Source organism: Neoarius graeffei, chromosome 1 (assembly GCF_027579695.1).
Source record: "Neoarius graeffei isolate fNeoGra1 chromosome 1, fNeoGra1.pri, whole genome shotgun sequence".
Lineage (NCBI taxonomy): Eukaryota > Metazoa > Chordata > Actinopteri > Siluriformes > Ariidae > Neoarius > Neoarius graeffei.
The window spans coordinates 62,325,436-62,351,163 of NC_083569.1; the positions used below are offsets into that span (position 1 = coordinate 62,325,436).

At 41.7% G+C, this 25,728-nt stretch overlaps 1 protein-coding gene across 1 annotated transcript in view; it reads right to left on the reverse strand.

Annotated features, from left to right (window-relative positions):
- ppp2r5b (protein phosphatase 2, regulatory subunit B', beta) overlaps positions 1-25,728 on the reverse strand; it is a 53,043-nt gene that overhangs the window by 21,460 nt on the left and 5,855 nt on the right. The window contains exons 3-6 of the mRNA XM_060924250.1: positions 9,777-9,973; positions 9,320-9,421; positions 7,013-7,105; positions 6,649-6,779 (exon numbers count right to left, since the gene is read on the reverse strand). Of these exons, the coding sequence (XP_060780233.1) occupies positions 6,649-6,779; positions 7,013-7,105; positions 9,320-9,421; positions 9,777-9,973 (523 nt within the window). The remainder of the gene's footprint in view (positions 1-6,648; positions 6,780-7,012; positions 7,106-9,319; positions 9,422-9,776; positions 9,974-25,728) is intronic.

Genomic DNA, 25,728 nt, shown 5'->3' on the forward strand with positions numbered 1-25,728 from the left:
AACAACTTTGTAATGAAAGAACTTGAACGTGAATTCGTTCAAATTATGTGACATGAACGACAAACATGAAGATGAACGAAACATGAAACCTGATGAATCGAGTGGCACGTCTACTTGCAAGATATTTTACGTTCTACTACTTCACTGTCAGTCTGATGTTGTTGTCACTCACTGCCCTGAGGTGCCGCGTGTGTGCAATGCATCATGGATAACGTAGTGTGAAGCCGGAGATAGTGGATGGCTCTATGATTTGGCTCCATACTACGTTACCCATGATGCAGCAGAGCAGAGTAGGTGTAACCCAGCGTTCCCTAGCTACAGGCAGCAGACAGCGCACACACCACAGCCGGCGCACACTCACAGCAACATGGCCAGTGAAAGTTCAAGTAGCGGCACGGAGAACACAGATGAGTACAATGCCAAATAATTTTAGAAATTTGATTGTTGTGTGCATACACAGATGTGTACTGAAGAATGAGGCTATCTGAAGTTTTCCTGTTTTGTATTTTGAGAAATAAAAAGCCCTTGAGCATGCATCCCTCTGTCTGATCAATATGGTTGATATGGTCAATGCTGTTGATATGGATCTTAAAATAGCACTCCTTCAGTGTATATACATATTGGCAGTCATCTTTTTAGAAACACACATTTATGAGGAAGTCTAGTTGTCGTTTATTAGAAGTTACTGTTAGTTGAAACTGAAAGCATTTGTTTGAAGTCACATGTAACGTTTTGGTAGCAGTGGTTGAGTCAGTGAAGAAATCAAAATATTTTGTCCTTTTTTCCATATATAGTATGTACAATAACTTCCATTTTGTGTGATAGAATATCTCATCTCATCTCATTATCTCTAGCCGCTTTATCCTTCTACAGGGTCGCAGGCGAGCTGGAGCCTATCCCAGCTGACTACGGGCGAAAGGCGGGGTACACCCTGGACAAGTCGCCAGGTCATCACAGGGCTGACACATAGACACAGACAACCATTCACACTCACATTCACACCTACGGTCAATTTAGAGTCACCAGTTAACCTAACCTGCATGTCTTTGGACTGTGGGGGAAACCGGAGCACCCGGAGGAAACCCACGCAGACACGGGGAGAACATGCAAACTCCGCACAGAAAGGCCCTCGCCGGCCCCGGGGCTCGAACCCAGGACCTTCTTGCTGTGAGGCGACAGCGCTAACCACTACACCACCGTGCCGCCCTGTGATAGAATATAATATCTATAATATGTGAGTAGTTTTGAGCTAGAATGTAGCATATGATTTTAGTCTTTATTTTCATATCCCACCTAAAAGTAAAATGAACTGAACTTTGAACTAGTTCAGAATTAAAACTGTGAACTATGAACATGAACAGTTCACTTTTAACATGTTTGAACTGAACTTGAACTAGTTCAAAAAAAGTGTGAACTTGCACAACACTGCAGGTTGCTATATCACTGATTTTTTCTGAGACGTTAACGAACGTTCTAAACAATTCTAACATGTTTTCAGAATGTTTATTCAGGTGCTCATGGGAGTTGTAGGCGCGTAATATTACATTGCAATGCGTTTATTATATCAGATGCCTTCAGAGAAAACTACAATTAAAATATATTGTCATACCATAGAATAAACCACCCGCCAAAGTGGCTAGTGAGACTAAAGTCATTACCCGCCAAAGCCGAATTTTACCCGCATTTGGCAGGTGGACAGGTGCTAATGTAAAGCCCTGATGTTGATGGGTTTCCTCACATGAACTGCTCCCTTCAGGTCCTTCCACAACATTTCCATTGGATTAAGGTCAGGACTTTGACTTGGCCATTCCAAAATATTAACTTTATTCTTCTTTAACCATTCTTTGATAGAACGACTTGTGTGCTTAGGGTTGTTGTCTTGCTGCATGACCCACCTTCTCTTGAGATTCAGTTCATGGACAGGTGTCCTGACATTTTCCTTTCAAATTCGCTGGTATAATTCAGAATTCATTGTTCCATCAATGATGGCAAGCCGTCCTGGCCCAGATGCAGCAAAACAAGCCCAAACCATGATACTACCGCCACCATGTTTCACAGATGGGATAAGGTTCTTATGCTGGAAGGCAGTGTTTTCCTTTCTCCAAACATAACGCTTCTCATTTAAACCAAAAAGTTCTATTTTGATCTCATCTATCCACAAAACATTTTTTCCAATAGCCTTCTGGCTTGTTCAGATGAGCAGCAATGTTCTTTTTGGAGAGCAGTGGCTTTCTCCTTGCAACCCTGCCATGCACACCATTGTTGTTTAGTGTTCTCCTGATGGTGGACTCATGAACATTAACATTAGCCAATGTGAGAGAGGCCTTCAGTTGCTTAAAAGTTACCCTGGGGTCCTTTGTGACCTCGCCGACTATTACACGCCTTGCTCTTGGAGTGATCTTTGTTGGTCGACCACTCCTGGGGAGGGTGACAATGGTTTTGAATTTCCTCCATTTGTACTCAGTCTGTCTGTCTGTGGACTGGTGGAGTCCAAACTCTTTAGAGATGGTTTTATAATCTTTTCCAGCCTGATGAGCATCAACAACGCTTTTTCTGAGGTCCTCAGAAATCTCCTTTGTTCGTGCCATGATACACTTCCACAAATATGTGTTGTGAAGATCAGACTTTGATAGATCCCTGTTCTTTAAATAAAACAGAGTACCCACTCACAACTGATTGTCATCCCATTGATTGAAAACACCTGACTCTAATTTCACCTTCAAAGTAACTGCTAATCCTAGAGGTTCACATACTTTTGCCACTCACAGATATGTAATATTGGATCATTTTCCTCAATAAATAAATGACCAAGTATAATATCTCATTTGTTTAACTGGGTTCTCTTTATCTACTTTTAGGACTTGTGTGAAAATCTGATGATGTTTTAGGTCATATTTATGCAGAAATATAGAAAATTCTAAAGGGTTCACAAACTTTCAAGCACCACTGTATGTGGACACATGACCATGACACCCATATGTGCTTGTATGCTTGTTGGACATCCTATTCCAAGGGCATGGCATTAATATGGAGTTGGCCCCAACATTGCTGCTATAGAGGACGTGATGTCATCACAACTACGAGTTTGTTGATGAGGCCATGTTGCCTGGTGAGCTTTGTGTTTGCCAGCAACCAGCACAAATGTAAACGAGTGATTGTAAGCCAAATTCAGGGCGTCTACAGATAAACTTGTAGAAGTTACATCTAAAAGAACAATGCCAGAGACCTGTAGTGCTTTTGGATGTAATAACAGACATGAAGATAAGCCTGGTTTAACTTTTCACTGCTTCCCGGCAAACCCAGAAAGACGAGAAAAATGGTGATCTGTAGTTAAACAGGTAGACTGGATGCCAACAAAACATTCCCATGTGTGTAGAGAACATTTTATATCAGGTTAGTGTGAAAGCTCTGTGCAACATTAAAATGTACATCTGGATGTGGGCTTTGGACAAAATATATTTTATTAGGCCTAATGCTTGGCTCAACTAGCAGCATGTTTACGTTGTGATAGCATAGACTAGGCTAAACACCATAAAATATGCTAGATCTAGGCCCTGGCTTGTTTATTGCTGTTATAAGCCCATGTTTGAGCTTCCCTTTGTCATAATAAGGTATTTTTCTTTTTCGGGAATTTCCCATAACATTCTGGCACAAAATATCAGTTAGCATCTGTACTTTTGTCTGCCTTTAGCATCTCTCCAGTGTATTTAGAAGTCCCAAATACTAAATATTTCAGGATTCATAGTGTCCCAAATCCAGTAGCTGGTTTGCGGAACACTTTTCAAGTGGAATAAATACATTTTCTTTGAGACGCTGATCTAGCAGCACATCAAAACCAACCTCCCAGCCACCTTCAACCCACACCAGTTCACTTACAGATCAAACAGGTCTACTGAGGACGCGATAACCACTGCCCTACACACTGCACTTTGCCACCTCAAACAGCAGGGCAGCTACGTGAGGATGCTCTTCGTAGATTACACTCTGCATTCAATACAGTCATCCCAGACAGACTGATTCCCAAACTGTCTGACCTAGGACTCTCCCAAACCATCTGCCACTGGATCAAGGACTTCCTCACCAACCGCTTCCAGATGGTAAGACTAGGCCCCCACACCTCATCCACCCTCATACTCGGCATTGGAGCCCCAGAGGGCTGTGTGCTGAGCCCCCTCCTCTATGCCCTTTACACCCACGACTGCACTCCCACCCACCCTACCAACACCATCATCAAGTTCGTGGACAACACAACTGTGATTGGACTTATCTCAAGAGATGACGAAACAGCCTACAGGGATGATGACGTCCAGAAACTGACATGGTGGTGTGAAGAAAAAAACCTAGCCCTGAACCCATCAAAAACAAAAGAACTCATAATAGACTTCTGAAAACACAACAAGAACTACACTCCATTGCTAATCAGCGGGGTCAGAGTGGAAAGAGTGCCCATTTTCAAGTTCCTGGGCACACACATTGCAGACAACCTCACCTGGACCACAAACTCCACAGCGGCAGTGAAAAAGGCACAGCAGCGACTGTACTTCCTGAGGATCCTCAAGAAGAACAACCTCCACGAGCAGCTGCTAGTGACCTTCTACTGTTGCTCGATCGAGAGTGTGCTGACATACTGCATCGCTACGTGGTACACCAGCAGCTCTGTGGCAGACAAGAAAGCCCTTCAAAGAGTCATCGACTCTGCACAGATGATCATTGGCTGCCCACTGTTCTCTTTAGAGCAACTCTACACCACCCATTGCCTCAGCAGAGCCACCAACATCCTAAAGGACCCTTCCCACCCTGGACACCAGCTTCTTGAACCACTTCCCTCTGGTAGACGGTTCAGGTCCATTGCATCATGGACAAATAGACTAAAGAACAGCTTTTACCCGAGTGGCATACGTGAACTGAACAAAGCCAGTCACCTACACAGATGCCAGTGGTACGGGCAGAAACAGGACTGAACTGTAACACAAACTGTCTACACTTCTACATGCCTACCTCTTACCTAAACAATATATGTTTTTACAACCACATGCACCTTATTCTCTCAATCACATTTATTTATTGATTTATTTATTTATTTATCATCGCTGTCAGGTCAAAACCTGCTATGTGACATTTTTCCTTTTTTACAGGAGACGTAAAAAACAATAAAACTCTGAAATAACAAGCTGAGAAGCCAGTAAAAGTTTACTTGTTCTATTATTAGCTTTTCTAATTAGCATAAATGGAAGCACGAGGTCAAAACTGACCAACCAGCATAGAGAACCCAATTTGACCTAAATTGTCACATAGCAGGTTTTGAACTGACAGCGACGTTATATTGCTCCTGCTCAACTGCACTCTGTCAACATGGGCAAATGTGCAATTATCACACCTAATTGTGCAATACATTCACTTATCACTGTGCAATAACCCACTGACTGATCGTCATGCTGTATCATAGGTCACACCCTAGATACATAGAATTAAATATTTTTAAGCAATTCTTGTATAGATATGTTTATCTTTTTTATTGACTTATCTATCTATCTTGTACAGATTTGTTTATCTTTTTGCTTGCATGTTTATCTTGTACAGATCCGACTATCTTTTTTTTTTTTTTTAAACTAAGTGTTTGTATGAATACACCGACTGGATTGCTTGCCTCAGTTTCACTGTACTGTATGGTGCAGTGACAATAAAGGAATCTTGAATCTTGAATTTATGGCTAAATTAAGAAGAACAAGCCTTTACTTTTGTCACACATCCACTCAAGCACAGAGAAATTTTTCCTCTGCATTTAATCCATCTGAAGCTGTGAACATGTGCAGAGAGAGAGAGGGGGAGAGAGAGAGAGAGAGAGAGAGAGCAGTGTGCAGAATAAATGATAAATAAATATGTTTGTGGGAAACTATATGGATCTGTGATGCCTACATGTTTCAGCTTTTGGATGTATTGCAATCTGCTGGTATAAAATACATTTTTTAATAATTTCAGAGAAATTGTACTGACTGCAGTCATCTCAATTTTCATTATTAACTGTTGCGGCTGTTTCTTTGTTTGCCCAGCAATATGGAGGATGCTGCGTGAAAAACAAAAATCTGTGACGTTAGTGAATGTCTTTTATAACAGCCTCCACTGTGTTAGGAAGGCTTTCCACTAGATTTTGGAGTGTGGCTGTGGGGATTTGTGCTCATTCAGCTACAAGAGCATTAGTGAAGTCAGGCACTGATTTTGAGTGACAAGGCCTGGGAAGTAGTCTGCATCCCAATTCATCCCAAAGATGTTCAGTGGGGTTGAGATCAGGGCTCTGAACAGGCCACTCAAGTTCTTCCTTTCCAACCTTAGCAAACCTCGCTTTGTGCATTATCATGCAGGAACATGTTTGGGCCAATTAGTTCCAGTGAAGGAAAATTGTAATGCTACAGCATACAAAGATTGCGTGCCTCCAACTTTGTAGCAAAAGTTTGGGAAAAGAGCACATGGGGGGTCATGGTCAGGCATCCACATAGTTTTGGCCATATAGTGTATGTCATATTGCAGCTTGCTGATTCCTATTATGGTTATCTAAGCTGTTAAAAGACTGTAATATCACTGTATTTCAGCTATGATTTTGACTTGATCATTATAGACCAGCAATAAAAGATATGTCTGTGTGTCTCTAACCTGAGGAAGATGTTATTGATCTGTTTCCGGATGTACGCTCTGAGGCCAAGCAGTTTGCCATAGACACGATGCAGTATGGTCTTCAGATATTCCCTCTCTCTGGGGTCCTCACTATCAAATAGCTCTAGCAACTTGGAACACAACAATATATCCACAAAACAAGTCATTTCGCATGCATACAGATTACCTGCAATTGATATAAATGATCTCACTAAAAGCAAAAGCAAGCAGGTATACCAAGGACAAGAAAGCAGTACGATTTACATATGTGAGGGATACACTCAGTTATTATGACAGACAATATATGCTACCTATAAACATACACAAGCAATCTCCAGGTTCATTTCAGGTTGAGACACTGTACCTGCAGAACAAATTTCTGATCCACATAACGTTTGGCCATGGAGGGTTGGAAATCAGGACTCTCCAAGAAGCGTAAAAAGAACTCGTACACTAACTAGATAAAGGGAGAAATTACAGACCTCATGTAACTACAAGCACACCAATAACTGTTTTCATTCCATCAGTTATAAGACACTCAAACATGGTGATAACACATGATACAAATGTGTTTGTATGGCTTCTGCTTCTCAACTGATCATTTTTCTTTCACATTTATATGCTTCCTGATATCTTCAGGTCATTTTTTCATGCTTATTTTGTGTGGTTTCTTTGCTGATTTACGTAAGACCCCTGTTGAACATTCTGGACCCCATTTTATCCTCACTGGTCTTTTTTTCCTCTGGCTGTCGCCACCTGGCTGACTCTTTCCCACGTCCCTTTACCTTTTTGATTGCATCTGCAGAGAGTGAGCCTCTATCCCCTCTGTAAGCTGTAATCACTGGTCTCGCTGCTGTCTCTACTAGTCTTGCTGCTTTCATTCCCTCAGTCTTGCAGGTAAGTGTGGTGTTTTACTAACGAGGTATAGTGTTGGCTAACTTTTTGTGTCATAAAATTTTCGCTTATAAGTTCGGACCAATAAATTAACTCCTGACTCCTGACAGCATTTTTGCTTTCACATTCCCTTTAAAATAACTTTTTTAATTGGCTATTTTTTGTCATGAACTGATGCAGATGACATACTCCACACATGAACTTTAACACTAGACATTTAATTTGTGTAGTGCAGTTAGTATTGCTTGGTGTCCAAGGTATACTCACTGGTTTATGCAATGCCATTCTATTTACTGCAGAACTACACATCTCTATTGGCACAAGGATATATGAACTTCACCCATTGTGTATATTAGATATATGGATGTATGTGTCTTTTCATCATGTATATTTAGCACTTCTGAACTCTCACATCAAAGCTAATAAAGAAACACCAGTTAATGGCCTGATCATTGAGGGAAAAACTCTTAGACTTTCTTTTGCTGACTGAAACCTGGCAACGGCCAGGGGACTGTTTACATTTTAACATACTGATTCCCCCAGGGTATGACTGTATATCTAAACTCTGTTTGAAAAGGAAAGGGAAAGTCTGGCTGCTGTTTTTTTTTTTTTTTCAGAAAAGTCTCAATGTAAATGAAAAATCATCTTTTGAGTATACCAAGGTTTGACAGATCCACTAATAAGCTGTTCTTATTAATTTAAAGAACATAAAGATTTTACACCATGAGTTGGCCAGTGGGTAGCGTGTCCGCCTCTCGATCGGGAGATCGCGAGTTCTACTTGTGGTCAGGTCATACCAAAGACCATCATAAAAATGGTACCTACTGCCATCTGGCAAGGCATGCTGCAATACAGATGTGAATGGGGAGTCAAACTCTTGTGGTTACCAGAGGACCAGCCCCCCACAGTAACCCTAGCTATGTAATAGGTGAGAGGCTGAGGGCTACAGAAACAGAGATCGGTGCCACCATATGGTGCGGAAAGGACTTTAGATTTTTTTTTAAAAGATTTTACGGTGTGGCACGGTGGTGCAGTAGTTAGCATTGTCACCGCACAGCAAGAAGGTTCTGGGTTCAAGCTCAGTGGCTGATGGGGGCCTTTCTGTGTGGAGTTTGCATGTTGTCTGCGTGGGTTTCCTCCGGGTGCTCCGGTTTCTTCCACAGTCCAAAGACGTGCAGTTAGGTTAACTGGCTACTCTAAATTGCCCATTGATCAAGCTTGGGGAGGGATGGGCTCCGCCAAGTTTAAATGCCAAGGCACACCAATGATGGACTGTTAAAATGTCATCAGTGGTGCCCCTATAGCCCTTGCCGGCTATGGGACGAAGAAGAAAGATTTTACTTGATGATTTTAACATGTTGACACTAATATGCTCATTTTCTAGAGAATTCATGGCTGTATTGGATTATTTCAGCCTTACCCAACATGTAGACATTCTCACCCAGGATCAAGGTTATGCACTCATTTATTTCTCTGGTCTACTGGTCTCACTCTTACTGAGTTTTCTGCACTTTTGTGTCCTTACTGCACTTTTGTGTCCTGATATCATGGTTTCATATCATCATAATGTAACTTCCATAACACTCAATACTTATGTCTATTAAAGACCAGGCTCTTCTCCATGATTCACTCCAGAGCTTTGTGATTATGGAGGTCACTAACTGTAAGTAAAGCCTACTGAATTTGTGTTAAAATCTAAAATCACAAACAGGCTTTATCAGTTCAGTAATAAATACAACATGTTTTCAAGATTATAATGATGTGAGTTTGCAAGAACCTGTAAATGGGGCCAGGAGGCCTCCAGTGTGGGTTCATCCTCCTCTGGATCAAACTCTGGGTTCTCACTGGGCGGCAGGGTGCGGAAGATGTTCACTGAGATCTAGAGTTATGGGTGGAACCAGTAAATTTTTTTGGTAAGTTCAATTTTAATAATTCACTGGAATAACCAGCGCAGGTCAATCCAGCCAACATCTAGCACACATATGAAATTCTAAAAAGATAACATACACAAAAACATAGCAAGCAAACCACCACTATATTTTTACACATTTTTTCCTTTCTACTGAAATAACTACGACATCAATTCCAACACTAATGTAGCCAAGTAAAACTAAATCATGTAAAATATCACAAAATCACCCTATTTAAAACTCATTCACGACAACTTTATCTTTCTCTCCTCAATCACAATCATATTTTTAGTTTCATAATTCATTCTATGGTGTGATTCTTACCATCTTGATGGCCTCAGGATAGAGGGGCTCAATAAGGATGCCGCGGCTGGTGGCCACACTCTCTACCAGCTCGTTTAGTGCCGCACGCTTGATCTCTTTCCCCTTCAGGTCAGCCACACAGTCCAGGAAGTCAAAGAGCACACAGCACTGCTGCAGCTTCTTACAAAACAGATCATGCAGCTCCGCCACTGGGGCATCTAAAAGATAGAGAGAGAGAAAATAAACAGATTTAACAACTCTGTTTATATAACTAATATCATAAGGTGAAGAAGGGGAAAAAAAGAAATTGGATAAAAAGATAAAAGATCTTTAAAACAAAACCCACAGGGGCTCCTGAGTGGTACAGCAGTAACACATTCACCTGATTGTCAGGAGATCATGAGTTTGAATCCTGATGATACCACATCTAACCCTGGCCAGGAGCAAAACTGTCTGTGCTCTCTGGGTGAGAGGGGTGGCATGTTTCCCCCCTGTCAATCACAGTGACACAAGCGGCTACATGAACAGCAATAGGTGTCTGTGAGCTAATGCATGAGTAAGCGGGCAGATAGTGCTTTCCTCTGAGTGCGTTACTCTTCCCAGCGATGCAGGATTTGCAGCTGTTGTCAGATTTCTCAACAGTAGCATGTGTTAGCCTTTTACCCTACCTGATTGGTAGCTGTTGTATGATAGAGGAGAACTGGTGGGTGGGTGAGAATTGACCAAACCGGGGAGTCAGGGCAGGGGGCAACCATGCACATTTGACTAGAAAGGAATTACATCGTTTGGATATATGCACACCAGGGCTTTACATTAACTTTTTTGCTCACCGGCCACTGTGGCTAGTGGTTTTCCCGAGTCACTAGCCAATCAGTCTTTTCACTAGCCACAATTTTGTTGCCAGGAAATCGCAGTTTTTTCTTCACCATGATACGTTAAAGTTTGGAATACCTAGATTGAATTATGAATGGCAGCGTATAATGTATCTCTACAGTAGCACTCAAGTATTCAGTGCTGTTAAGGTAGCTCCCTATATGAAAACATGCAACCAATTCAGACAAAAATATAAACAGAGTATTCTGTTTATTGAACTCAAATTCAAGCCCCTTACAATATAAAATATCGTATAATATGAAAAATAACATTCAGTACAACTAAACTGATTCTAATATTAAAAGTCCAATTCAAAACATTTATCATTGAAAAACATTTGATGTTTTGATATGCAAGTATTATGTGTATTATCAAGTATTATTATGTATATTATGTCTCATCTCATCTCATTATCTCTAGCCGCTTTATCCTTCTACAGGGTCGCAGGCAAGCTGGAGCCTATCCCAGCTGACTACGGGCGAAAGGCGGGGTACACCCTGGACAAGTCGCCAGGTCATCACAGGGCTGACACATAGACACAGACAACCATTCACACTCACACCTACGGTCAATTTAGAGTCACCAGTTAACCTAACCTGCATGTCTTTGGACTGTGGGGGAAACCGGAGCACCCGGAGGAAACCCACACGGACACGGGGAGAACATGCAAACTCCACACAGAAAGGCCCTTGCCGGCCCCAGGGCTCGAACTCAGGACCTTCTTGCTGTGAGGTGACAGCGCTAACCACTACACCACCGTGCCGCCTGTATATTATGTATTATCTATTAATAGTGTGTGTGTGTGTGAACATGTGTAGAGAGAGACATTAGATGTCCTCATTACATTCATCATCAGATGAGTCTGAATGGTCCATGAAAAATGGTCTTTGTGACCTGAGGCTTCCGGCAGGCCATAAGTTGATAGCTGGGGCGGGACCAACTTCTTTCCAATTGCGTGAACGTTTCTAAACAGCAGCTCCATCCTCTCCAGCTCAGCCGACTTCATGACAGCCAGGGACTGAAAGCAATGCTGTCCTGTAGTGAACCAGCCGTCTTCGTCGGTTTTGATGTTATAGTACCGATGTGTGCATTTAACTTTTCGTGGTCCTTTATAGTTTCGAGTTTAAAATTACTGGTGCCTGTCTTTGCCAGACTTTCTACAGTCTTTGCAGTACATGGTATTTTCGGTTTTGCTATGAACTAGCCAATCTCGCCCGAACTTCCATTTGTCATTGAACTGTCTTATCTTCCTATTAGCGTCTTGTTCATCTCCATGGCCGTAGCCAGCAATGAGGCCACCGAGGTCTGGACCTCGGTCATTTTTAAGAGCTGAAAATACAGTTGTACGCTAAATATTCAACTGGATAAAAAAAATAAAGAATAACATTAAAACGTCTCCGTAAAAAGTGCATTGTTAATTATGTTAAACGTTGATTCTGTCTTCTGTGTCTGTTTCGTGCGCGTGGCTCTGAGACCAAGAACACAAAACCGAATGAGTGCGTGACTCGGGGGAGGAACGCAGTGCAGGAGACACAGGGTTTCCATGGGAACCATCAGCGCACTTTCATCAAGCTGTTCAATTTACATTTTCGAAGCAGCACAGTTGTAACCTACTTTGTTTGCGATTTTAAAAATAAATCATTCGATAAGCCAAAGCAATAGAGGGGAAAGTTTTAACTTATGTTTGCCTTGGATAACTTTGCCTAAAACATGGTGGTGTATCCTGATTTTTTTCCCAGAATTTTTTTTGTGTAGGTGTAACGGATGCCAGATTGTTAATGTATCATTATTTAACGTACATAGGCTGCATGGTTAGGGTATCTTTTGTCCTCATTGCTTGGGCCGGATCAAACCATTAAACAAGCTTAAATTATTCTTACTCTTGCCACATACATGATTTTTTTCAAAACTGATGATATTCAATTCAAACACCATTAAAAGTAATTTCAGGAATAGATCTCTTGTGTGATGTGTAATTCACCCTCTCATTTAAATATGTCGAACATTTTTCGGCGCGCACTTTGCGCATCACGGACCTCGATGATTTTAAAATGCTGCTCCGCCCCTGTTCATCTCTGCCCCTTTTTTCCTGAGCAGCAGAGTTTGAAACTCCAGCTTTCTGCCGCCACATAGTGCGCTTGTCAGTCGTCAGCAACTTTGTTGCTTCGTTCATTAACCGCAGGTTACCATATCATTGATTTTATCTGAGACGTTAACGAACGTTCTAAACAATTCTAACATGTTTTCAGAATGTTTATGCAGGTGCTCATGGGAGTTGTAGGCGCGTAATATTACATTGCAATGCATTTATTATATCAGATGCCTTCAGAGAAAACTACAATTAAAATATATTGTCATACCACAGAATAAACCACCCGCCAAAGTGGCTAGTGAGACTAAAGTCATTACCCGCTAAAGCCGACTTTTACCCGCATTTGGCGGGTGCTAATGTAAAGCCCTGATGCACACACTGAAAAACAGACCCTGGCAATCAGTCGTGCATTATATATATATATATATATATATATATATATATATATATATATATATATATATATATATTACTAAAAGGAAGTCTGTCTGTCTGTTCACCTATGCAAATCGACACGGCTGGACACACAGACTCCATACTTTGCACATGGATTGGTGATGCCCCAGATGGGCCCAAGACAACATTTTCGATTTTCCAAAACATGGGATTAGTGTTAATCCAATACACTATCCATTTCCCATAGGCTACATGCTCGTGCTAACACACTGCGCGCAGCCTCAGCAGGGAATCCCGTCCCCGACTTGCCTGAGTGAGAGTTTCGATTGTACGGGACCTCACAATCAGCACTCCTTGCTGGAGACTTCCGCTAGGGCCGAGTCTACATCACTGAGAAGACGCGGGGAGCAATTTACATCATTTTGACAGAACACAGTGAAAACATATATATCACATGTGTCCATTCAACTCTCCACTGGGCCATTCAGAGGAAATCAGGTTCACAGGCAATAACTACTAGTGATTATACTAGTTAAAGTGATCCAAACACAGGCCCTCATGCTGCACCTTTATAAGTGAACATATAGCGGTTATGTAGTGGATTGCAATTTAATGTTGAAGTCATGAACTATAAGTAAGAGTGTCTGGGTTTTTACTGTGATACACATGAAGAGGAAAAATTAAGATTGTGCTTCAAGAGAGAGCCGCAAAGGGTGGTAGTGGCTTTGCCATAAACTGAATATAAAATTAGAATGAAGTGAAACTCGTGTAAAGAATGAAACACAGTGGGTTGTGCTTTACTGGAAAATAATTAATGACAGGGAAGTGTGATCTGTTACCAGCCCTATGCTGATTATTTTCCTAGAAGTGCACTTCCCAAAAACTTGTATTCATCTTTCACAAAGTTCTCACACTAGAGAGTCCTGACAGAAATGTTAAAAAAAACATCTTACAGAAAACTTCACCATATCGATGATGATACGTTTCTATTTGTTAAATAACATTTTTAATGTTTCATTATTAGATCCACAAACTCAACATACTATACACAGTCCATACACTCAATCCATGACCAGAGTATCTACACACACAGTCCACAATCCCTGCATCCATAAGCATAGTTTATAACCTTAACATTTGCACACGCAGTCCATAACCCCTACTGCTACACTCATAATCCATAACCTCACACAGTCCATAACCTCAACGTCTACAGAGAGGGAGGGGGTTAGATAGAGATGGAAACAAGAGTGCATGACTCTGCTAGAGACGAGAGCAGAAGAGCTGAATTCTCCAGGGGAAAAAATGAGGGCGGGAGGAGAGAGGGGGGAATGGAGAACAGCAAGGTTTTCAATTCCTCCCAAAAAAGAAAGCAAAATTATTCCTAGACAAAAGTAATTAAAGATGTTAAATTGATGTGCGCTAATATGATACAACAGCTGCACAAAATTTGATTGCAAACTACAATAATTCAACATTTAACATTCATGGCTATGGATGTCTTAATAGTGAAGCCTCTCTGCAACAAGGCTGGCCATAACTGAATGAAACACCCACTAATATCCTCAACTCAAAGCTGGAGCTAAATATAGTGCAGCCAATGAGCAAGGCAGAGGAGGAGGAGAGAGAGAGAGAGAGAGAGAGAGAGAGAGAGAGAGAGAGAGAGTGTGTGTGTGTGAGAGAGAGAGAGAGAGAGAGAAAGCAAGGGAGAATAAAATGAAGGAAAAGGCTGCGGGGTGGAGAGAGCAACAGGGATGATGTCATCCCTTTACCAGACCTCTCTCTTCCACCTCTTCCCCCACCCAACTCTCTCTCCATCACTCCCACTAGGTACCTCTCTCTCTCTCTCTCTCTCTCTCTCTCTCTCTCTCTCATTAAATAACAGTTAAAGTGTTTGGGTGGCTGCTGAGCTGTTGCTCTATTTTCAGGGCTGCCAAACCCACCTTGTTCCTTATTGGTAAAAACAGCCACACTGCAGCCTGGGAAAGCAAAAGTTTTCTCTTTTCAGCCATTCAGAAAAGGCATTAAAACTACTTTTTAATTTTAAAAAAATACACTTAATTTTCTTTCTGCAGTATGATATTTCCCAAATGCATCATAATTGCATATAAAAAAGAAACATTTTGTAAATGTAAACCTAAGTACGTTTCAGGAATTAAAATTCATTCATTCATCTCATTACCTCTAGCCGCTTTATCCTGTTCTACAGGGTCGCAGGCAAGCTGGAGCCTATCCCAGCTGACTACAGGCGAAAGGCGGGGTACACCCTGGACAAGTCACCAGGTCATCACAGGGCTGCCACATAGACACAGACAACCATTCACACTCACATTCACACCTACGGTCAATTTAGAGCCACCAGTTAACCTAACCTGCATGTCTTTGGACTGTGGGGGAAACCGGAGCACCCGGAGGAAACCCACGCGGACACGGGGAGAACATGCAAACTCCACACAGAAAGGCCCTCACTGGCCACGGGGCTCGAACCCAGGACCTTCTTGCTGTGAGGCGACAGCGCTAACCACTACACCACCGTGCCACCCAGAATTAAAATTATTTAATAAAATTATGATTACAAGAACACAACAAACCAAAATGAACAAGATTTACAGGAGGCTTGCTTATGTGTAAAAAGAAACCTATGCTGGAGTTGAACCAAATGCTCTTTATTTGGATCATAAATACATTAAAAGCACTGATTTATTTATTTATTTTTTTGCAAGAATTATTACACTACAATGTCCTGACATCAGATACGGGCAAAATAGAAAACATGTGATCTTTTTGCTTCCTGGTTCACATGTCCCAAAACAAGACGCAGCTTTTCTGCTTTGAAACTATTTTTTCTAGACAACTCTTTACTGCCTCAGATTCAATTCCCCCAGCACTACTCTCCCTCTTTCTCCATTCTCTCTCCATTCTTCTGCTCTTTTCCACTTTCTCTCTCATGCCCCTTATTGATCTGAGGAGACCAGTGAAAGAGCAAACCTTCTGTCTGCCAGTAACCCTACACCATTCTGTACAGCTGGCTCTATATGGACATGCAAACACAGATATTCACACATATGCACAAAGAACTTAACAGTATGCACTGTAGTACACACACACACGATGATTGCTTATTCACTTAATATACAAATAAAAAAAAAAACATTAAGATGTGCAATTTATTTCCCCACCCAATCAGTATCACTTCAAAGCAACTGATTAGGAGGACCAAATATTTAACTGAAATTGCGTTGAAACCAAATGTTATGACTCCATGACTCTATTCAGCAGTCAAGACTGAAGTACGATTTCTGAGTGGCTTATTGTGAAAGAAAGCCCTGCTGCAGGCTACAGAGCCTATTTACAGAAACTCACTCACTCACTCACTCATTAGGAGCAGCTAACGCCAAGTCGCTGCTGGAGTCTAGCTGGGAATAATAACAACGATACCAACAGACATAGGGCCTAATTCAATCAGATCCCTGTTAACAGACTATTATTGACTTTGATATTTCTATTTCATTATCATATAAAACCAGTGGTTTATTCTGTTAACTGTCTTTAGCTTGATGTGTCTGATCACTAATTTAAAAAGTCTGCATGAAAACTCTAAGTGTCTTCATGTATCTTGTGTGTACAAAATAGGTGGATGTAAATATGCATCTGTAGTGACAAAGCAAAAAGGGGAAATATATCAGTGTAGTGCATATTACATGAAGCACAGTTGTAATATAACGTTACCCACTATTCTAAAAGGATGTACAAGTACATTTTGGTTTAAAAAGTATAATCATTTTTAGTAATAGCTTTTATTATATTACCAAACTGTATGTGGAACAAACAGGCTCTCTTTCAGTTAGGGTTGCAAATTTATTTTTTCTTGATCAATACCATCATGATTTGTTGCCACCTGACCCTAATACTGCTTGGCTGCCAAATTCTCACTCTTTTAAACTTTAGCAATTTACTACAGTGTAATACTGCAAAAAGACAAATGCATACAGAATAATTACATTTTGGAAATTACATATTTTCAGATGTAGAATTCTATATAACAGAGATAAATTGCGGGCGGCACGGTGGTGTAGTGGTTAGCGCTGTCGCCTCACAGCAAGAAGGTCCGGGTTCGAGCCCCGTGGCCGGCGAGGGCCTTTCTGTGCAGAGTTTGCATGTTCTCCCCGTGTCCGCATGGGTTTCCTCCGGGTGCTCCGGTTTCCCCCACAGTCCAAAGACATGCAGGTTAGGTTAACTGGTGACTCTAAATTGACCGTAGGTGTGAATGTGAGTGTGAATGGTTGTCTGTGTCTATGTGTCAGCCCTGTGATGACCTGGCGACTTGTCCAGGGTGTACCCCGCCTTTCGCCCGTAGTCAGCTGGGATAGGCTCCAGCTTGCCTGTGACCCTGTAGGACAGGATAAAGCAGCTAGAGATAATGAGATGAGATGAGATGAGATGAGATGAGATGAGAGATAAATTGCGGCGGCACAGTGGTATAGTGGCACTGTCGCCTCACAGCAAGAAGGTTCTGGGTTCAACCCCAGTGGCCAACTGTGGGGGTCTTTCTGTGTGGAGTTTGCATGTTCTCCCTGTGTCTGTGTGGGTTTCCTCCGGGTGCTCCGGTTTCCCCCACAGTCCAAAGACATGCAGGTTAGGTTAACTGGTGACTCTAAATTGACCGTAGGTGTGAACGTGAGTGTGAATGGTTGTCTGTGTCTATGTGTCAGCCCTGCGATGACCTGGTGACTTGTCCAGGGTGTACCCCGCCTTTCGCCCGTAGTCAGCTGGGATAGGCTCCAGCTTGCTTGCGACCCTGTAGGACAGGATAAAGCGGCTAGAGATAATGAGATGAGATGAGATGAGATGAGATGAGATGAGATGAGATGAGATGAGAGATAAATTGTGGCGGCACAGTGGTATAGTGGCACTGTCGCCTCACAGCAAGAAGGTTCTGGGTTCAACCCCAGTGGCCAACTGTGGGGGTCTTTCTGTGTGGAGTTTGCATGTTCTCCCTGTGTCTGTGTGGGTTTCCTCCGGGTGCTCCGGTTTCCCCCACAGTCCAAAGACATGCAGGTTAGGCTAACTGGTGGCTCTAAATTGACCGTAGGTGTGAATGTGAGTGTGAATGGTTGTCTTTATGTGTCAGCCCTGCAATGATCTGGCGACTTGTCCAGGGTGTACCCCGCCTCTCGCCCACAGTCAGCTGGGATAGGCTCCAGCTTGCCCGCGACCCTGTACAGGATAAGTAGTTACGGATAATGGATGGATGGATGGATGGGTGGATGGATGGATGGATGGATGGATGGATGGATGGATGGAGATAAATTGCATGTAACAATATGACTGTCACCTGTGAATGAGATAATCACTGGCATATCTTGATGACTGTTTAGCTACTCATCTAGTACAATGGTGAAATCCCAGAATGTTTTTGGGAAGTTATAAATAAGTACATTAGTGGTAGCTGATATGATTAAAAATCAAAATATATCATATAATAATACCTGAAGACATTTTTCTGATATACCATATGTATCATAGTATTCTACTGACAAAATGGCAACATTATGAAATGCAGTAAGCTCATGTACAAAAATTATGTATGAACCAATGCACAGATAGATAGATAGATAGATAGATAGATAGATAGATAGATAGATAGATAGATAGATAGATAGATAGATAGATTTGTTCACTTCTGCCTATCTATATTGTTATATTTATGATGGAGGTCCATACTTAAGAGAATATGGTAATGCATCAACCTGATTTTTGATGGCTTTTGCGACCGTCCGACAAACACGTACCATCACAGGAAATCCAATCGTAAGTGCAATGCAACGTATCTCATAAACACATGACCACCAGACAATGAAATTCGTATCTTTATTTACAGAAGATAGATGGGGTTTTATCTAGTGGTTATTTTTAACTTGCTTTTTCAAAAATAACATGGGATTATTTACTAACACATTTTATGGAAAATATTCATGACAGTTTCATATAAAACTAGTTAAAACAGTTATTAGTCCACTAGCTTGTTGGACAATTTACAGTTTCTGTCATGTAAGGGTGATAGATGGATGTAAGTGCAGGAAGAGTTTTATTAAAAACATGCTAGCAAACTGATCCAAAACGTAGACAAAGGCAGAGTTGAAAAACAGGCAGTGGTCAAGCGAGGCACAGACAGGATATCAGAGGAGCGTGCAGTGTATAATACTCAAAGTCCAAAAACACAAACAGGATCAAAACCAGAAAAGTGATACAAAATACAAGGCTTGGTAACATCAGATGCAGGGTACAGAGTGTATACTTCGCAAAGTCTGTGTGTTACTGAGAGTCCTTATATGTATGTGCTGTGATTGCACTCTAATCAGGAACAGGTGCATGGTAATTAGTCCTAATGGTGCTGTGCATGCATTGCAGTCTACAACGTGCACTGCATGCTCTAAGCGTGAACGCGCATGGATGTGAGCGATGTTACCAGGAAACTGTTTAACATATCAAGTTTGATATTCAATCATAACTATATAGTAATGGTGTAAAGTGAAAGTGCTGGTTCACTGCTGTCCACCAGGCACCCAGCATAGTCACACCATAATAAATGTCCTGGTGTTGTTTCTGGCGCATGGCATGTTGTGTCACAGAAAGGGATACATATGTATTCATAACTGTGATAGATGGGGAATTCAATGTGAAATATTTTGCTCATACACTCAACAGGAGCTCCACTTTTAAGCAGTGCCTAAATATATATTAAATGTTACAAAAGTTAAATGCACAGTATTATATGACTGAGGCATGACTAATCAGTTACTGATTCATAACTGTCGGTGTTATGATAATATCATATAAACAGTTAACCTAGAAATAGGTGCGACGTGAACTGTGAACTGAAACACAAGACAAATTGAGCTGTCTTTTTGAGTTGAAAATGTTCCATTGTTCCAGTACATTCAATTATCAGGAATACTCATATGAATATTAAGGGTTATGTTTGCTTACCCTTACACATTTTTGTAAAAGAAAACATTTTTGTAGCCTTATTTTCCAGATGCATAGCTGAGCATATTGGTTCTACTTCATTTTGTTCTCGACTGCTGTACCTTGTTGAGGAGCTGAGGAAATGGTTTCAAAGATGCTCTGTATAGAAATTAAATCCTTTGATATTAAATAACAATCTCAGTGTTATCGTCAGTCCGCACCATGAGACAGAGTGTGTTGATGCTCACTGTGGGTGCCAGTAATTCTAATATTTGATGATATTACAATTGTTTGAATTGGTATGAAGCAGCATTGGCACTGCAGACACAGCGTAAACAATCTTATAACCGTAACCTGAATTCAATGTGAAGTGTTGACACTTTATTCAACCTTGCAACTTCTTGTGTATTTCAGGGCACGATGGCCAGCTGTTTGTTCTTCCAGCCCTGATGAAGTTAAATGATGGACAGGATCAATGACCAAACTGGTTGGGACATGAACATCTGTGACAGGCACTTAAAAGAGCATTGCCCTAATTGCAATGTAAATCCATTAGCTATGCACAAAGCATGCTTCACAGGCTATGGAAATACTTCTGGCTATTAATCTGCTTCCTTTGATGCTGTGCTGCCACAGCAAGGAGTAGTGAAGTGAGCAGCTCAGTAGAAAAAGCCGACTGGGAAGAAAAAGGTACGCTCTTTTACTATGTTGCAGTGGCAGGAAAAGAAGTGTCCAGAAGACTCAGCTGATCAGTCCCATGGAAGAGGACGTGTGAGTGTCTATACATTAGATGCTTTAAAGATTAGCGGTGTGAAGATCAGAGGGTAAAATAAAATAAACTAGAAAAGCACTCAGAGAGCACAGACCTCCGCCAAGAATCCTTTAAAAAAATCCGGGATCCAGAAGATGATCCGGGTCACCGCCAAAATTTAATGGATTGTTACTTGTGCCCAGTCACACCTCTGGAAAAAATTTCAGAGCAATCCGTTTATAACTTTTTCCATAACGTTGCTAACAGACAAACCAACCAACAAACAAACAAACCAACGCTACTGAAAACATAACCTCCTTGGCGGAGGTAAATATGGGTCACCCACCAAATACAACTGGCCAAGTGGCTAATGAATTTTTAGTACATCTGCCAAATGACTGGGTTCTTTCCAGTGGCGGCTCCTGAATTTTTTTTCGGGGGGGGGGGGGCAATTTTCCCCCGTTATGTCTACACGGACCATAAATGTCCACAGGACTGAAGTAAATTGACCTAGGTAGCAAGTCAATAGTCAACCAAACCCAGAAAAACACTACGGTGACTGGAGCCCTCAGTTTCGTCTTTGCCTCGTAGAGCTAACTCGAACACTCCACAAAATTTCACACATTGGGTGAGCCGGTTTAATATGTGCCTGTTCTTGCTCATCTCATCGTTGTGGCGGCAAACTGCTAGCCTGTAGCCCTCATCCGGTTGTGTAGCGATGTTCACTCTCCCAAAAGCCGAAAATTTCAGGCAGCTGCCCATGTGAATCTTTGATGACTCATGTTTTTTTATTTTCTCCGACAAATGATGCATGTCCGAAACTCCAGTGACCGTCCAAGCAGTGTTGTCCATGGAGCCACCTCCAGGGTGGAAAAGTAAGCAGGGGGAGCAGAAAACCGCTGAGGCGTCCTTGCAGCCAACTCGCCAGGATTTGCGCTGGCACCATGTTGAAGTAAAACCTCGAGTATATGATTCCCCCCCTTGTCGAAATTTGTTTTATGTTTAGATTTGGTCGAGGGGGGTCCAGCTTGTTTTGTTGCCTTAGCTCGATTTGATCGCTGACTAAATGGAACTTCTTTTAAGGACCGCACTGAATTGCTTTCCGCATCCATCTCACCTCAGAAACTGAGCGGATCGAACGCAACTTTGCCGCGCTTCGCAGTGACGAAAGCACGTTAGGGCAAGCCCCCCCGGAACCCATAGAGATTGCATTGAAGTGTCAGTCAGGAGAAAAAAAATATATTAACATGGGACTCTATCAGTGAACTCTTGGGCAATTTTCAGCGTGACTGAAATCGCCCCAAAAGGGGCGGTACTCTAGAAGCAAGACCACCCTGATTGGACAATGATACCCAGAGACAGATTAAAACGGCCTCGAGCAGCGCTGGTGAAAGTTTGTTTTAAAAAAAGAAAAAAAAACTTTTTTATTTTTTCGTTTTGGCAATGGGTCGCCCAATCGCCCTTATGCACCAGCCGCCCTTGGTTCTTTCACAATGTACCTATTTCACTGATGAGCTCATATGCATGTTTAATAGCACATTGAAGCTTCAAATGCATAGACATACTGGCTGTAATGACAGATGTAATGACAGCTTTAGGCTTTAGGCCTTTGTCACTTAAGGGTGAGTGTCCATATAGCATTTTTTTTTGAGAACCAGCATCTTTTTTTCAACTGTTCCCAATAAGGAGAGAGCATACGTGTCTGCCAAGAAAAAAAGCGCTGCACCCAGCTACTGTTTGCAGAGTGCTCCACCACTTTTTTTGTGGCTGCTCTGAGTGCTTCTAGTTGAAAATCTCTGAACTTTTCAGAAAGGCCCTGATGTCGTCACTGTCACTGCTTTTCAAGCGACCAATCATGTGGGCAGGTCTCATCACCCTGGTAACCAAGAAAATGGAGGAGAAGCTGTTTCTGGCAGAGTCTGCCTATCCCGAGCTGAATTACATGTCAGACAGAAATTATCACAACAAAGACAGAAAAGACCATTTATGTGAGCAGGTTGGCTGGGAAGATAGGAAGGAAGGTAAAGTCACAATTTCTAATTTCAAACTCTAATTTCATATTTTGCATTCATTGATGGTAGTCTATCATACAATGTTGGTTAGAGTGGTGATATGTTGTCAAGATATTGTTGTCAGAGAAACAAACCCACGTGCAGCATGGGAGCATTTTTTTTTTTTTGGATGAAACACTGGAATGAAGCAGTGCCCTGCCAGCACTTTTCTGCCAGAGAAAAACACTATATGAACACATGCTCTAATGAAGCTTTGCTTGTAAAACTGTGCTGTATACAGCCCAAATACAAAAGAGCTGACATACCAGTCTGCAAGACATATGATACACTGGCAAGTGTAAGCGTACATTGGGCAGGTCATTGGCACACAGGACCACACAGCATTAAATGATTGACCCCTTCTGTGTGAGGAACGAACAAAGCACATGGTACAACAGATTGCCTTTAGGCATTCATGTGCAAAGGCATATTATTCCCGCAGAGCTGGGTTTCAAAGACTGCTACCATTGAAGCAGGTAGCGTCACAAGAGGCAGCGCAATGACCAAGTCTGTAAAGCATGGTTTATTGAATGTGCCAAGGGAGCTTGGCATTGGTTCTGAATTTACACGGCCAACTGAGGGATGGTTCCCCCTTCTGCACCTGAAGCATTACAGCTTGATAACAACAGATCAGTGTTTACTTAACTCAGTGGCCACAGGATATACCTCACACTTTTGCTGTTGGCCACTGGCAAACATAGGGGTCCTCCCCAAAAAGGTGCAATACCCAAGGCAATCACCTTTACTGACTGCAGAAGTACAGTCACTACTAGATAAATAGACAATAGAAATGTAAGTACTTAGACCAGAGAGCCTGAGCAGGTTCTTCTGAAGAAGTTTTAGATTCCAAAAAAAGAGTAGGTAGAATCTCCCCCATTCTGGATCTAAACAATGATCTTAAAATGACTGCCATTCGTTATACTACACATACTAGATATGATGCAAACAGTGGGCAAATGTGATTGGGTTGTAAGCACAGATCTGAAGGATGTACATTTCTGCATTCCAATTGCTGTGGAGCACAAATGATTCTGCCTCTTCTACATACGTGAAATCACATAGCAAGCAGTGACAGTCTCAACAGCAAGACAGAACTCCTGAACTTGCATGTGGAAGTTCTAGGATTACACAGAGTACATAAAGAATCATTTGTCACCTGGGCAGACTATGCAGTTCAAGGCATGAAATTGAACTCATGTGCTATGCAAGCCTTTTTGACAGAAGACAGAGCTATGTCAATTAGGAATGCAATCAGGAAATTGTGAGTGGTCGCACACCAGGCATGTGTCAGTATTGTTTATAAGAGCATGTGCTCCCACCCTCAGGCACTGGTTTAGTGTGAAATTCCTACTTTAAGGTGTTCTACCTGCAAATGGGGAAACGGTAGCAAAAGATTTTACATCAATCACCAGGGGACACAAAATCATCATAAAGAGGCTCTGCTGTCTGAAGGATGTTGAGCCTATTGAGTAAAAGAAGGGACTGCACAAGCATTCTTGATGGTATAAGAGATGCCTTATACCATTAAATGCAATTCAGCATGCAATATGGTAACCTCTTGAGCAGGACTAGCGTCGCTTGTGAACATTTGTGATGCAATGGCATGGAGTTCACTGTCAAACATTTGTAGATCTTACAGAATGAATGTTACCTCACTGCAGCTCATGTGCCATCATGAGTTTGAGTGAGCCTTACTGTCCACATTGGACAGCATCAAGATTCTAGTCCTCAGTAGAGTACAATATTGGCATCTTGGCTAATTAAATACAGTATCAGAATTTTCATTAAAAAAAACAGTAAAGAACTGCAGCTGCACTTAATTAATTTTAATCCTCATTAGAATATCTCATTTTCAGTAAACTATAGTATCAGCATCATTCATGAGTGCTACCTATTACTTTCTGCAGAGGTGTACTCGTATCATCAGGATGTCTTATGAACCTTTGTGACTAATTTTATACATGGCTTCTAAGATTTCAAATGGAAATAGCCTAAGTGGTAGGCAAAAGAAGGTAGAACAGAAGGTTATGTAAATAGCGCCAGGGTCACTCGGGTCACTTGGGTTGACGAGAATGACCAAAGGATGACTGTGACATAGCAGAGGCCTTTTACAGACTAGTGCCGTGGTGTCAGGGTACTAGGCAAGGAAATGAGAAATGATCGAGAATCTTCCACAAGTTCTGAAGGTGTAGCACCATGGTTATATACAAACCCCAAAACAAAAACCTGTGATTTATTAATTCACGTGAACCTTTATTTTACTGATGAAAGTACAAAGAAAAGATTTTCAATAGTTTTACTGACCAACTTACTTGTATTTTGTAAATATAAACGAAGTTAGAATTTGATGCTTGCAACACATTCAAAAGAAGCTGGGACAGAGACATTATTACCATTGTATTACGTCACCTTTCCTTTTAATAACACTTTTTAATCGTATGGCAACTGAGGATACTAATTGTTGCAGTTTTGCAATTGGAATTTTTGTCCATTCTTGCTTGATACAAGACTTCAGCTACTCAAGAGTCCATGGTCAACATTGTCTGATTCTCCTCTTCATGATGCGCCATACATTCTCAATAGGAGATCTGGACTGGCAGCAGGCCAGTCAAACACACGCACTGTGTCTACGAAGCCATGCTGTTGTAGCTCATGCAGAATGAAGTCTGGCATTGTCCTGCTGAAATAAACATGGACTTCCCGGGAAGAGACGTTGCCTTGATGGCAACATATGTCTCTATAAAATCCCAATATATGCCTCAGTGTCAGTGGTACTCACACACATGCAACTCATCCACACCATGGGCACTGATCCACCCCATACCATCACATATGCTGGCT